The sequence below is a fragment of the Talpa europaea genome (assembly GCF_964194135.1).
Source record: "Talpa europaea genome assembly, chromosome: 7".
NCBI classification, from domain to species: Eukaryota; Metazoa; Chordata; class Mammalia; order Eulipotyphla; family Talpidae; genus Talpa; species Talpa europaea.
This window is the reverse complement of record NC_140074.1, coordinates 76,307,590-76,323,705: the sequence shown is the minus strand read 5'-3', so window position 1 is coordinate 76,323,705 and position 16,116 is coordinate 76,307,590. Positions and strand designations below refer to the sequence as shown.

Below are 16,116 nucleotides of genomic sequence, written 5' to 3'. Positions count from 1 at the left end.
TGCAAACTACTGAAAAGACCGCAAGATCAAGAGTTAAAAAAAAAAAAAAAAAAAATTTGAGTTAAGAATGACTTTGGTTTTAATTATCTCAAGTATACATTGCCATTTTCTTATTTGTCATTTAGCATAAAGTTATTTATTTAGGTTGGATTGGTTATCTAGTCATTGAATTCAATTTTGGACATAGAGTTTGTTATAGATAAAATTGCAGTTTAGATGTGAATGCCTGATAACTGACTCCCGAATTTGTTCCTATAATATGAAATGTTAATGATTCACTTTATTGACAGTCCTTCTGATTGTGTGTGCTTGGCTTTTTTCTAAAGGCTTTTTTTTTAATACTTTGCAAATGAAGGAAAATGCAAAGAAAGTTAAAATGTCCACAGTACATGTTCTAGGAGTTTTGGGCACAAATTCAAAAGTTGCTTACCATGTCTGGTTTGTGCGCTACAGGTTCCTCTTTCAACCACGTTGTGGCTGTCATGATCCCTGCTTCCACTTGACCTTCTCTCTATTATGAATGCAAATAATTGTAAAAGATAGGACAAAAAAAAACACAACTAAGCAGTTGCAATGGCATGCTACAACTTGGAGTTAGAAAAGAAAAACTGAGTGTAGCATACTTTAGTTCTCTTAATATTACTTTTCAATTTTACTAGTTAAGGAACTCATATAATTTATATAACATTCTTCAATACTCAATTCTTGGGTGTTCAGTGGCACAGTAGAAGTGTGCTGAACCCAAAAATATGCTCTTATTTCTTGTCTTAAAACTACTTTTCACATAGAAAACTAATACTTTTCAGCCACCTCCTTTAAAAGTTCTGGTAGGGGAGAGTGAGTGAAAAAATATTAGATATTTTGCCCAGTAATAACATCCTCAACAACCATGTCTATATAATATAGTAAGGACATAGTAAAAGAATTTAAAACACTACAGATAATGTTGAATACTGGAAACTTGATATTCTGGCCTATATTGCCAATTATTTTATTATTCATATTCATTAAAATATTTATTGATTCCTTCAGTGCAACAGACAGAAATATGAAAAGTTCCATCCTTATATAAAACTAAAATAAAACTTTAATTATATAACAGGTTTGCTACATCCTTGGGAAAGTATTTATGGTTTTATGATATTTTGCAAAGGCTATATTCTAGACTATTAAGTTGTGTTTCAAAAGAAAATCAATTTACTTCTCTTTTTAACATTTTTTTTTTGCTGATAGAACAAGGGGAAATGACACTACCTTCACTTAGTCTAGAGACTATTATTGCAAAGGAGTGGGGAGCTTCCTTCCCAGTGGTGCCTTTCATCTCTTCAGCAGAAGCTAAATGGCCACAACACATGTAACCGTCAGTACTAGAAATCCTCCTGGTCTCAGAAGCCCTATGTCATAGGTAAATGGTAACTCTACCATAGTCATCCTTAACTCCTTTTTCTCACACCCTGTATCTGATCTACCAGCAAATGCTGTCAACACAGAAGGTAACCTGTTCTCATACCACCGCCACTATCACACTATCCTAAACCATCATTTTCTGGTTGGATTATTGTGGTATCCTCCTATTGGCTTATAGCTTCTGTTCTTGTACTTCTGCAGTTTGATTCTCTGTATTTAGTCTTGATAGTATAGATCGGACTATGCATTCTTCTGTTCAGAATCCTCTAACTGCTTTTTTGTCTCCAAAATCAAAGTTCTTGCTTGATCTGGCTGCTTGTCATCTCGATAGTCCCATCTTTTGCTCTCTTATGTACATCAGCCTGATACCAGAACCGAACTGCCTCAGTGGCAGGAGCCAACAGCAGCAGTTGTGTTCTCTCACCCTGCTGCTCCACCACAAGTCATTCTGGCTGTGGCTCCTCAGAGCCCAGAACCACTCTTTTATGTGTACTCCCTGAATTGTGGAGTAGACCAATAAGGTGTGAGCTATCAGGTGATTGGTGCTAAATGGTCAAATCAGCCACAAGATTGAAAAATGGTCCAATCAGACTTGTGGGTGGAGCATCCTGAAAGAGGATATAAGCCAGGGTCAGCGGGAGCAGAGGGACACTGTTCAGCCTCCAAAGAAAGATGGGGAAGACTCATTCCTGATTTCCATAGAAAGAAGAAGAAAAGAAGCATCCAGTAGATGACCACAAAAGGAGGAAGAGAAGCCGAAGATCTCTGTCAGAGACTAGGCCTCTGGTCTGTCTCTGACATCACCTGAAAGGAGTACCAAAGGCCCTGGGCCTGATGTCTCAAAGAGCTGTTTCTTGTCGGTGTTGTCCAACAACTCAGAAAGAGCTGTTAACACTTGGTGTCTCTGACACCACCTTTGGGGGATCAGTAGTGACCATCACTACTGGCCAGTGTGGTCTAACACTGTTGACCAGTACTCTGCTTGTACTTCTTGTAGCCACTATCTGGGTGAGATAGCCAGGTACTTGTGGCGTACAGGAAGCTCTGTGTTTCCCCTGTTTGTAAAATAAACCCCATGGTTGTTGTTCCTGGAGCCTGAGGTCTCTTCCAATTGTATGCATGGGTGAGACCTCATACCACGCAGTCCTTTATTTGGCTATAGCCCATAGGTCCTATTATACAGGTATTATATTGCTATAGCCCTTGGTTTTGGCTTTTGGCCTTTTGGTACTTTTTGGTGGCTCTCTTGTCTTAGAGCCATTTCCATTTGGCTTAACCCATCTTCCTGCTCTGAACACCCCTGTTTCAGCTTCATCACTCTTGCCTCCCAACCTGTGGAAATGATTTCTGGGCATATTGCTCCCACAGAGCCTTTGCATTTTTTCCTCTGTCTAAAATACATGCTTCCAGTCTCATCAATGAATTAAATGTAACCTCACAGTAAGCATTCCTTGGCTACTCCATCTAAAATTGCAACACTCTTTTCTTAACAGACTCCCAATAACCCTTCCCTGCTTTTTTTCCTAAACGAGAAATAATTTACACAGAACACTGTATTAAGTGTAAGCTGCACAACATTTTGATTTTATACATTTATATATTACAATATGATAGCTAGCATATCTTCAGTTAACACCTCTCTCATGCCACATAATTATCATTTCTTGTTTTTTATGGAAACATTTAAGATCTAGTTTTTCAATTTTGAAATTTATAATACAGTATTATTGACTATAATCAACATGCTGTGCATTAGATATCCAGAACTTAATTTATCTTCTACCTGCTCCATTTTTACCCTTAGAATCTATTATATGATATACTATTAATATATGTTTCAGTTTTTTTTTATTATTTGTCTATCCCAAATATAATGGAAAATTTTTGTAGGCAGGATTTTTTTGTTTATATTATTCATTTCTGTATTAATGACACCTGGCATTTCTTTATTAATGACATCTGGCATTTCAGTGTGAAATGAACTTTCATATCTATCTCTAAAGGTAAACCATGTTATTAGACAGCAGAGTCAGTACACAATGAAACTAAATTGCCTGAAAATCATCAGATTAAGTGTTCTACAAATTTAAATTTCTACATCTCAAAGAATTTTTAAAGGGATTTTCTACAATCTTTAAAAAGTGAAAGAGTATCATAGGATTTAAAATATATCTTTTACTTTATGATATAGGCTTCCATTATACAGGGCTTAGAATAATACTATTTTAAAATATTATTTGGCCAACAACAGCTGAGTATAAACAAGCCTGAATAATTTTAAATTCTGGTTAATAATGAATGATCTTTTTCAGTTCAACTTTTAGTAACTGAGCACCAATGATGTGTCTACCAAAAAATGAAGAACATTTTAACAAACAAAACACACATGGAGGGTGTTTTTATCAATAAACAAACATTCTTGGAAAAGAAGCAAGACACACTTAGGATAACCAGAGAACAAGAGAACTTGATAACTTGTTATACTGTTAGCTCTTACCTAACACTTGTTGATAACATAGGAATGGGTGGCTACTCTGACAAAATAGAGAACTAAATAATGTTAATATGCTTTATAATGATTTGAAGTTAGAAACATGAATAGAGACTAATATGTTGGGTGTATTCTGAAATGGAAGTAAGCTCTGAGGGGACCCTGGAGGACAATCAAGGTTATTGACTAGAGAAGAGAAATGGAATAAACTAGTCAATGAAAGAAAGAGCATATTCAAAAATAATTTTAAAAGACAGCAAAAGGGGGACTTTAAATGGACCACTCCACTCAGAATCAAATAGTTACTATGAAATACAACTCAGCAGGATAAGTAATATATTTTATAAATAAAATATATTTTATATACCTCAGACATTGTAAAATCATTGAAACAGTCACAATATAGAAATAAAAAATACTTTCTTCTTCTCCATCCATCAGTGGTCACTTGGAACTGCTAACTTGCTTCACATATACTTATTTATGCTACAAGTTTGTCATGTAAAAGTTCCCTTCCATCTCTCATCAAGATGGTTTAAATTTTCAGACACAGACTTTGAACTGATTTTATGGTGCTAACTCCATAAATGAAAAATATTAAGGCTTTACTACAAATTCCTGGAAGTTAAGAGAAATAGCCTTAGGTTTCCTGAGACTGAAATAATATATATATTATTATTATTATTAAAATATTATTAAAATGTATTATTTTTATACATTATAAATATGTAAATAAAATATAATGAGGGGATTGAAAAAGATAACATTCCAGGATTTTAATATATTCATATCAATCTCAATTAGAAAACAGGCTAACAGCCTTAGTATTCTGGTATAGTAAAGAATTTAAAGGTTTTTCTTTAAGGATATAAATATCCTATTTGAAGAATAAGAAACATCTATATACAGAAGATGAGCACAACTGGGAGAGTTTGAAATAATGGTGTGGAATTTTTATTGGGAACAGAACACAATATCTCCATGAGACATGAGAATGCATCTCAGGGAGTATTTGGTAACTTTTAATGAAAACACATTTTATACATTTGTTTATTTAGGAACGTTTCTTGTTTTAGTTCCTCACTCAACAGTTATTTTCAAAATAATAAACTTCCCCTTGCCAGTCTGAAAATGACCCACTATCTAGTATATGTATCTATATTTGTGTGTGTACATTATTTATATCTATGTATGGGAAAAAGCTTAAAGGTAGAACAATTCATTTCCTATTTCTCTAAAAGTAGAAATTCTAAAAATAAGACAATTTTTTAAATAAAGCAAACCAAACATTTCTCTGAAAGTCACTAACATTGCACTTCAAGTTTCTTAAGGGAGAAAACTACATTGAAAATATTATCAAAAAGGTCAGAGAATAATTTCACACCTCCAGGATGTCCCTCGTAAGACAGGATCCTTGGGACCTTAGTTTGAAGAGATTATAGACCCCAAAAAGCTCTCCTCGATGCTCTTTTGATCCTTGTACTGCTTCAAAATATCGCTTGGCATTTTCACTTCCAACCACGACACAGTGAAGTTGCTAAAACAGAAAAAAAACACAAGATATTTTTGAAGTGTTTGCGCCAATAATGTCAGAATTTCCTGGAATTCCCTGTATATACACAGCTTTAGTTGGAGTAGGCAGAATCTTCAAAGGCAGGAAACTTCATTTTAATTTCCCCGGCACATGTTATCATTATGATAAAATAATAACCTGGCAAGTCTTATTAAAGAAAAGATCTTACATTTCCTACTTTATCTGTTTTCTCCCCACTGAGTCAAGATTACATCTCTGTAGAATATCCACCTAATGTGAAATATTATATTGAAATGTACAACTGAAAACAATTTTCTCCTATCTAGACTTCTAACAGAAGAAATTACCAAACTGGCAGAAATAACTCTAATCACCTGAATTAAATTATAATCTAAATTAAATGATATACTTATATAATAATTTTTTTTTAAAGATTTATTTATTTATTTATTTATACAAGCACTAGGTACAGTCAGAAGCACGGGAGGGTGAGAGAATTCACCAGAGCCAGAGCGGGGAGCAGAGCAGGCAGAAGGACCAAAGTACACTGCTGAGGGGAGCAGTGGGCGGCAGGAGAGGTCTGCGCGCCATGTGGGACCCTCCTCTGGTGGCCGGGGAGCAGCCGGGGATCGAACTGGCGCTGCAGAGGCTGCGGGCAGCTTCGCAACCCAGCGCTCAACCGCTGCGCCACCGGGAGGCCCATGATATACTTATATAATAACCTCACTGGTGTCAAACTAATTGTGACCACGCTTACAATGTCAAAGCAAAAATTCATTGTTTTAAAAGAACTTTCAATACAGAAAGAATACTCAGATGGAACAATTAAGACATATACCACTTTAGCATCAACATTAAAGTGCTTCTTTATTTGCTAGATATTTACTAAATGCAATGTAAATGTGTAAAATTAATTCCATACACAACTTAAACTTTCTTGGAAGAAACAAAGAATGCACAGAATAGAAAACGACATCAGTTTATTGTTGAAGAAAGAATATTGTGATTATCGTCAGAATTGATATGCACTATAATAAATTATTCCAGGTGACTAAAATGTTTCTTATTAATAACACCTTCTATTTATTGAACATTGACTACATATGTAGTATTTTAACATTTGGTCATTTAATTTCTAAAACTCTATTAAGATATTATTCTCTGCCTTTCAGAAATAGAGAAGCTACAGATTTTCTATTTTAGAAATAAAGAAATGTTATGTTTAGTGAAATTAAGTGAGTTGCACAAACCTGCCCACTTAGGAAGCTTTTATATCCAGGGCTGGCAGAATACAAAGTTCACCTACTCTAATCAATTTTTCACCTTCAGGAGATTTGTCTTCAAAACAAGATCCTTGGGCAGCCTCCCTGGTGGCTAGGAGTTAAGGCTCAGCGCTACCATCACTATGGTCTGAGTTTGATCCCCGGCCAGGGAGCTAACCCACATATGATACAGCAGACTTCTTCTGCCTTGCCTGCTGCTCCCCTTAGCAGTGTATTTCAGTAGATTTGCCTGTTCCGCTCCCTGCTCTGTCTCTGGTGAATCCTCTCAACCCCCTTCCTTTTCTGCCCTTCCAACCCCCAGTTGGAAGTTCTTTTATGGAAAATAAATAAATAAATAATCTTATAAAACAAAAACAAGATCTTGGGGCCCCAGTTTGAGAATGTGGATCAAACACAAACTTGATCAGTATAGTATCAGTGTCTCAGAAACAGGAGCTATAATCCTGGATACAATCACAATAGCAACAAATGTACCTGGTGGCCAGTTACCCTTAGTACTTATTCTTCCTTTAACATTGTATTGTCACACTGCAGGACTAACAAAAATATCACCAAAGAAATTAAAATAAATTTTCCAAAATAGTTCCAGTAAAAGTGAAAGCAGATACATCTATCTGCAGAATAAATATTTAAAAAAGAAAGGTTAAGGAGTTTAGAGGGAAAATAAAATCAGCACTTGGAAGATGCAGCTTAGTTTCTACCTTAAGGAAAAACCATATAATAGCTCACGAATGCTTATCCATCCTCACAACAATATACAAGATATGCAAGAAGTAAAAAGAAAAGAAGGAATGTTCATTATGTTAAGGAGTTTCATATGCATAGTCCCTTCCTCTGTCTTCTAGTCCAATAGTTTGGCATCTTCACAACATTCTCTACACTCTGCTTCTGCTCCCACTTCATCTCTACTTCCTCTGCCTCTCATGTCTCAACACACCCTTAAAAGGATCCTTCTAATTACACTGGGTTCACCCAGATGAAGATATGGACATCTCTAAAGGACCATTATTCAGCAAACCACAGTAATGCAGTGCAAAAAATGAGGCCAAGACTAAAGAGTATAGATTTCATGAGGAATAGGCTATTGACATAGCTGTAGAGGATCTACATATCAATTAAAACTAGGTCACTTTGCAGTGGAAAATGCTGGTGAATATAAACCTACCAGTGATCAAGGTTAATATCAGCAGAGGTGAGACAGGTCATATCAGGTACAGTACTATTGACCACTGCATCATGTCTGTGCTACTCTTGCCAAGGCTGCTTAGCTAGAATCTAAAAGGAAATATCAAATGGGCCTACGCTGAGGGAGAATCTACAAAAGGAATGGCCTTACTTTTTAAATCTGTCAAGGTCATGAAAGACAAAAAACACTTGAGTAACTCAGATTAAAGAAAACTGTGGAGGGCCTCCCCTGGTGGCGCAGGCGGTTGAAGGCAGTGCTGTGAAGCTGTCCACAGCCTCTGCAGCGCTGGTTCGATCCTGGCCAGCAGGCGAGGGTCCCACATGGTGCAGCAGACCTCTTCTGTCACACCCGCTGCTCCTCTCATTAGTGTATTTCATAGGTCTGCCTGTTCTGTTCCCCGCTCTGTCTCTGGTGAATCCTCTCACTCTCCCGTGCATCTGGCCTGTACCTCGGTTCTTGTATAAATAAATAAATAAATAGATAGATAAATCTTAAAAAAAAAAAAAAAAAAAAAAAAAACTGTGCAGACACAAAATGTAAGAATAATTCTGAATTGGATATTGAACCAGAAAGGAAAAAAGAAGACATTCCCAGAAAGTAGGTGAAATTTGAATGGGTCCTATGGATTATAAGCTAATGTATCGATGTTAATTTCTTCATTTTGATAATTGTACTTTTAAAAGAAGACTGTGTGTGTGGGGGGGGAGAAAGCAAGCTACAGAACAATACATGAAACTCGATGTTTATGATGTATACAGCTATTCTTGAATGTATAGACAAATAGCAGAGAATTCTTGTGTGAGAGAAATATACACTAGGGAGAGGATTTAGAGGTGATAAATTTGTGACTTTCTCTCAAATGATTCAGAAATAAGAGTATCATGGTTGGGAGAAAAAGAGCATGTACAGTAAAATGTTAGCAAGGGATATTTGGTGAAGTTAACAGGGAGTTCTCTAGGCTATTCTTGCAACTCTCCCTTAAACACAAACAAATTTCTAAAGAAATTATTTATGACAGATTAATCTCTGGACGCCAAACTTTAGAAGCGTGCATGCAATCCTCCAAACCTGAAACGGTATAGTTGCTAATTCTAAGTGATGGACTGATTTTTTTTTTTTTTAAGATTTATTTTATTTATACAAGAGCCGGGGTATAGGCCAGAGGCGCAGGAGGGTGAGAGGATTCACCAGAGATAGAGCAGGGAACAGAACAGGCAGACTGACAAATACATTGCTGAAGGGAGCAGCGGGCGCGACAGGAGAGGTCTGCCGCACCATGTGGGACCTTGCCGGTTGGCCGGGATGGAACTGGTGCTGCAGAGGCTATGGACAGCTTCACATTGTGGCGCTCAACCGCCTGCGCCACCAGGGAGGCCCAGTGATAGACTGATTTTTAAAAAGCATAAATTACCTGTATGTATTGTCACAACAGATGCAAACAAAAAGATATCAAAGTCAAAACTCTTCTTTGAACAATATAGATTTATCATTCTAACCAACATTGTAATGTTTGGGTATATCCTTCTAGATCTCGTTCAGTGAAGTTAGAGCTATTTGTATATATACAAATACAAATAGTTTCATGCATAAGTACAAGTGATATACTTGCTCTGAAAATTGCTTTTCTGGTTTCCACTTAAAAATGTCTTGCTATATCATTACCACATTTACTATGACTATCATCATTTTTGGTGTTGCAGAGTATTCAACATGGGTGTATCAGAACCTATGCTCTCATTCTGTTACTACTGGATATTAGGGTGCTTCCTTAAAAAAAATACTAAGCGGGCCTCCCCTGGTGGCGCAGCAGTTGCTGAATATAAATCCTTGTCATCTTTCACTGCACACATGTAGAGTATTTTTGTAAGGTGAACAGGCAGAAAGTACTATTTTAGAATGCTAATAAGTTAGCATTTTAAGTGTACCAAGTTGTATTCTCAACAATAGTACAAGAGTACTTCTTTATAAATACCCTCACCTAGAATAGCACCAATCACCCATATTCCTAAAATGAAAATAATACCCATAAAACAGAACAAAAAGGTCTTTTGCAGAATGTACAAAACAAATTTCTTTTGTATTTCTAGATTACAAGTGTGGTCAAGTTTTTGCTCATATATGTGTTAATCATTTGTTTCTTTTCCTCAGTGAAATGCCTGATCACACTTGTTTGAGGTTTTTTTTTTTACCAGTTTGTGGGAGTTCTTTGTATAATGCAAATAATCCTTTGCCTATTATATATGTGGCAAATATTTCTCCTAGTGTCTTTTTTTTTAAAAAAAGATTTACTTATTTATTCATTTATACATGAACTGGGGTACAGGCCAGATGCATGGGAGGGTGAGAGGATACACCAGAGATAGAGAGGGCAACAGAACAGGCAGACTGACTGAAATACTCTGCTGAGGGGAGCAGTGGACGAGACAGGAGAGGTCTGCCGCACCATGCGGGACCCTCGGGACCCTCGCCGGCTGGCCAGCCAGGATTGAACCGGCGCTGCAGAGGCTGCAGACAGTTTCACAGCTCTGCGCTCAGCCACCTGTGCCTCCAGGGGAGGCCCTCCTAGTGTCTTTTAAATTTAGCTTGCAATCACTTTGTCATATAAAGGTTTCATATAAAATAAAGTTTATATTTGTCTTAGAGGTTCTATTCGTGTCCTAAGACTGTTATGACACAGTAGCACAATGAGTGGCTTTAAAAAAAAAAAAAAAATTTAAAAAACAAATTCATTCTCTCAGTTCAGGAGGCTAAAAGACTGAAATCAAGGTGTTGCTACAGCCATACTCTCTCTGAAGGTTATTAAGGATGGAAGCTTCCTTGTTTCTTTTTGCTTCTGGTAGGTACTGGAAATCTTTGGTGTTCTTAGACATTCAACAGCATCACTTCAATCTTTGCCTTCATCATGAGAGGATGGTCTTCTGTGTCTATCTGTATCCAAAGTTTCTCTTATAAGGACATCAGTCACTGGATTAGAGCCCACTCTAATTCAATATGACCCCATCTTAACTTGATTACATCTGAAAAGATCCTATTTCCAATAACATACCATTCATAGGTATGAGGGGTTAGGACTTTGACGTCTTGTTTTTGCAGGGGGGAGGAAGGGGCACAATTCAAAGTCTAAAAGAGGCTTTGTTAAAGATTCTTATATTTAAATATATGAGAGATAATGGGCTGTAATTTTGCAGACTTGCAATGTCTTTGTAAAGTTTTGGTATCAACATTTTACTCTTCTAAAATAAGTGAGAAATATTCCTTCCTCCTCTATTTTCAAAAAGAATATTAAATGTTTGATAGAATTTACTGTTGAAGTCATCTGGGTTAGAATCTTTCTTTGTGGGAACAGTACGCATTAAAATTTAAAATTAAATTAAAGAAAAATATTCAGCTTTTATAGCAATATAGAGCTATCCACTTTCCCTGAAGTTATTGCTTCTAAGTATCTGATGTCACTAATAAGAAGTTAGACGTCTATCTGATTCTAGTACTAGTGTAGATAATTTTATTTCTCTCTAGAAAAGTTTATCCCTGGATATTTTAAGGTTTTTTTCACTTTTCCTTGGTGGTTTATAATTATAGAAAGATGGGGTATGTGTGGATCTATTTACATTCATTCTGTTTAGCACTAGTTGGGCCCATATAATCCACAGACTTTAATTTTCTACTTTTTAACATGCTTCTTCGTTTATTTGATGTTTCTTTCCTTCTCTTTCTTCTTTATTCCCATACGAATGATATGGGAACCTCCACAGCCAGTCTTCATTTCTCCTAAATTTTCTTACATGTGTTCGATCTCTGTCTTTTTTGCTCTGCTAAGAATTACTTAGCTCTTTCTTTTAGATGAAACTGCTCTTTGTTATTCAGTCTTTGTTTACAGTTTTTAATTGTCTGATTCTCTGATGGAGTCTATTCTTATTTCCATACTTAGCTTTTGAAAATATTACTTTTTTTTTTAATTTCATTAGCTCTCTCCAATTGTTTTCTCTGATGGTATTTCTTTTTTTGAGTACCTGTATAAGCTCCTATGGCTCCTGTAACAAATTATCATAAAGTTGATGACTAAAAACAACAAAAATTTATTTTCCTACTGTTCTGGAAGCCAGAAGTCAGTATGACTGGCCTGAAATCAATGTATTGGCAGGGCTGCACTCTTTCTCCAGAGACTCTAGGGGTAAATTCATTCCTTGCCTCTTCCAGATCCAGTCGACTGTCAGCACTCCTTAGCTGTGGCCACATTACTCCAATCTCTGCATCCATATCTCTGCATCCATGGCTACACTGCCTTGACCTGCTCCATTTCCAACCTGGGCTGGTTCACCCCTTCCTTAGGCAACCTGGTGGTCCCCTGTACCCTGAAGGTTACCATACTGATCCTGGATTTAGTGTGGACACCAAAGTGACTTAGTGCACCATAGCTCAGAAGACCTGGGCTCAAGTGATCTTCCTGACTTAGCCTCTGAGGAGCTGGGACTGCAGGTGCTCACTACTACACTCGATACCTCTGCCTTCCTTATAAGGGCATTTGTGGCTTAGGCCACCTGGAAAATCCAAAGTAGTCCCTTCACCTCAAAATCCTTAACTAATCATATCTGCAATATTCCATATAAAGTATAAGTTCCAAAGATTAGAATCTTGTATTATCAAGGACCTTTTCACAGTGTTTATTTTCCTAAACTTTTCAATAATTAGTTTTTATTTGATAGTCCATCTGTCTTTAAGTACCCTCTATACTTATCTCAACCTACTACAGCGATTATTTGAAGGGTGGAAGGGGCTGGTATTTAATTTTCTGGGTAACAAGAGGAACTTTCTTCTCAATTTCAGCAAAAAAATTGCAGTTCTGTTTTGTTTTTCACTTTTCAGTGTTTCTACATACTGCTCCCACGTGAGAGCAGACACTTCTGTTGGCTGCAATTCGGTACAATTAGGGTCACATCATAAAGGTTAGACACATTATTAGATCCTTAATGATACTCAAAGAGGGTACCACAGTTACCCCAAGGATACCTTCTTTTTATAGCATCTGCCTATAGTATCTACCTACCTTGGAATTTCCAAAAGCCATATCCACCTTTTTTAATAGCCTTCTGTGAGTTTAGCTTGGTTTTCTTCTTCAATCTGATCTTAATTACCTTTTTTGTCTTTCAGGGTTTCTTATAATTTTTGGGCCACAGAGCAGACCATTACTTCTTCCTAATGTTTTTATATGTTAATTTTAAAACATAATTTTTGGATTTTTTTTTTCCTCAAGAAATTTGAGAACACTTGGGAGGTTATAGTATATACTACATAAGAACCCTTGGTTCAAACGCCAATCAGTCTTTAATTCACATTAATACTGTCTCTTCACATGACTGCCATCTTATCTTTATTTATTCTTATCAAGTTAAATGGCTGAACTTCCTTAAGTGGCTCACATTTGAAGATATTTTAATAAGCAACTAGATCACACAAAGTTTGAAAACTTAAAATACCCTCATTTTCTGAAACCTTTTTATTATGTATCATTACATAATATATAAAAGGTCATTTTATTTTATTAACTAAATCAGAAGAATAGAAAAAAGGAAATATAGACATGTGGGTGTGTGTATATATATATATATATATATATATATGTACGTATGTCCTATACCAAAAAATAAAAGATGAAAGGTTTCTTATGGGACTAAATGCTTTTAGAAAAGAAAAAAATGTTATGTACAATTCTATTTTTAGAATGAAGAAAATAGCATAAATTTAAGACTGTATCATTCTTAGGTTAACTAGTACCACATGTAGCAGATGTTTACTCTTAAATAGATGCCAAAGGAATATACAGGGAGCAATTCAAATAGAACATTTATAATTAAACTTGAACTTCTTTAAGATCTTCTGAGTGAGCAATTATAAACTAAAAATCTTTGTTTTGAAGCATAAATGGAACAGCTATAGATACCCCAAGGATATTAAAGAGTACAATTTTAGAAGAATATTGAATGTATCCACATAATTTAGGGGGAAGATGGAGTGAGAGGAAGTTTCCTGTTTTGCTCCAAAGAGAATAGGCTGAGAAACCAGATAGGCATTGAACTCAGAGCAACCCATAATGTAGGGAGAAACCACAGTGCCTCACAATCACCAAAAACAAACACTGAATGACTGCAACAGAGAATATGTTGATGAAATTCAATGCAGGGAAACAAAAGCAAAACTGGAGGAAGGCTTATGGGGTGCAAGGCGAGGTTTGCACCTACACCTGGGGTGGGTTAAGCTGCTTGTTGTTGATCTCACCATGGGAGATATGTATGAGAGTGCTGCCGAGAGTCAGATGAAGAGGGCTCTCAGTAAAGAAGGAAAAAGATCAGAAAGGTAATAACTCACCCTAGCCAGATCTCCTGGGAGTGGGAGGATATGGGGATCAAGTAGATACAGTGAAGCCATATTGATCAGACCCGCACCAAATATTCAGTCTGCTGACTACAGACTGAATTTTGGTCCAAAACCCAGAAAGAAGGGCCAGCAGCAGTTACACAGGCATGAGTTGTACACATGCTCACCATTTCCACCAGCAATAGACCCCCTCCAGGACCATCTCCCACCTACAGATTAGTTTTCCCTGACATGCAATGTCATCCACAGGAAAAGTAGAAGTACTTTTAATATTCAAAAAGGAAATAAGTAACAGGGAGACAGAAAAACACAACGAGAAACAACATACTACACCACAGAGAGAGAACAAATATCTTGAACCCAACCATAAGGATATGGAAGATCTTTTATTCCTATCAGATAACAAAGTCCAAAACTGCCACAATAAAGAAATTCAAGGAATTGGAAGAAACACACAGAAAGTTGATTCAAGACATACAAGAAAACTCAGAAGAAATAAATTTCTGGATAAATAAGATTAATTGAATAAAATGTAATCTTATTTATGAGTAAAGCTCATATTTAAGAGCTCCTAAAAAACATTTTTTTAGTAATTGTGAGTAAAGCATGACTCTAGGAGAGTTATTCTGACTAAAGCTCATAAACAAGATTAATGAAATCGAAATTGAAGCTTTAAATAAGATAATAACAGAGATGTAAAATATAAAACAAACAATAAGAGGAGATTAAAAGTTCCAGGAAAAGCTATGGAATCTGAATGGACCAAATGGAAGATCAAATCAGTGCCACTGAAGATGATAACACTCAAAGACTCCAGATGGAAGAAGAAAGAGACACACAAAGAAAAATAATATGAAGAAACACATAGAGAAATATCTGACTGCATGAGGGAAAACAATATAGGAATAATGGATAACCTAGAAGGGGAAGAGAGAGAAAGGAAAAGAGAATTTATTTAAAGAAATAATAGAGAAGGAAGTGTCCACAAACTGGAGAAGAAATTAAATATACACATCTGTGAAGTTAAAAGAACACCAGGTTATCCAAACATAATGAAACCTTATAGTGAAACTTCTAAGCATTTAATATAAAGAAAGAAAACTGAAGCAGGCTAGCAAAAAGCAGACAGCCTACAAAGGGCCCCTGATAAGGCTTACATCTGACTTTTCTGTCTCTCTCCTGACTACTCAGGAGAGAATGGAATACCATGATCAAAATTCTTAAAAACTGCTAGTCAAGAATACTCTATCCTGCAAGGCTCTCCATTAGATATGAGGGTAAAATAAAGGTATTCTCAGACAAACAGAAGCCAAAGCGGTTTATAAACACTAGACTTCTGCCTACCTTCCCCCCATGGAAATGTTGACATGATTGTTGTATCTAAATCAAAGAGAAGACTATCCAAAAAGAAATGACAAGGGAATAGATTGAACCACAAAATTAAGGACAAAATGGTAACAGCAGACCTTGATATATCAATAATCACTCTAAAGGAGACACCACTCACTAATTAAAGAGTAGAGAGTGGCTGGATTAGGAAACACAGTCCAACTTTCTACTGTCACCAGGAAATGCACCTGAATGCCAAAGATAAACACAGGCTCAGAGTAAAAGGATTGGAAAACAATCTTACAAGTAAATGGGAGTCAAAGGAAGGCAGTCATACTTTTATCAGAAAAAATAGATTCATAGCTAAAAAAGGTAACAAGAGACAGGGATGGGCACTATATAATGATTAAGAGAAAAATACATCAGGAAGACATAACACTTGTCAAATATAAAATATATACATTCACCAAATGAAGGTGCATTAAAATATATGCAAGTGCTATTAACTCTAAAA

General features: G+C 36.2%; 1 protein-coding gene across 1 annotated transcript in view; it reads right to left on the bottom strand.

Moving 5' to 3' along the window:
• ERCC6L2 (ERCC excision repair 6 like 2) overlaps positions 1-16,116 on the bottom strand; it is a gene marked incomplete at its 3' end in the record, with an annotated part of 122,014 nt that overhangs the window by 34,242 nt on the left and 71,656 nt on the right. The window contains exons 14-15 of the mRNA XM_084236151.1: positions 5,283-5,435; positions 431-511 (exon numbers count right to left, since the gene is read on the bottom strand). Coding sequence (XP_084092277.1) covers positions 431-511; positions 5,283-5,435 — 234 coding nt within the window. The remainder of the gene's footprint in view (positions 1-430; positions 512-5,282; positions 5,436-16,116) is intronic.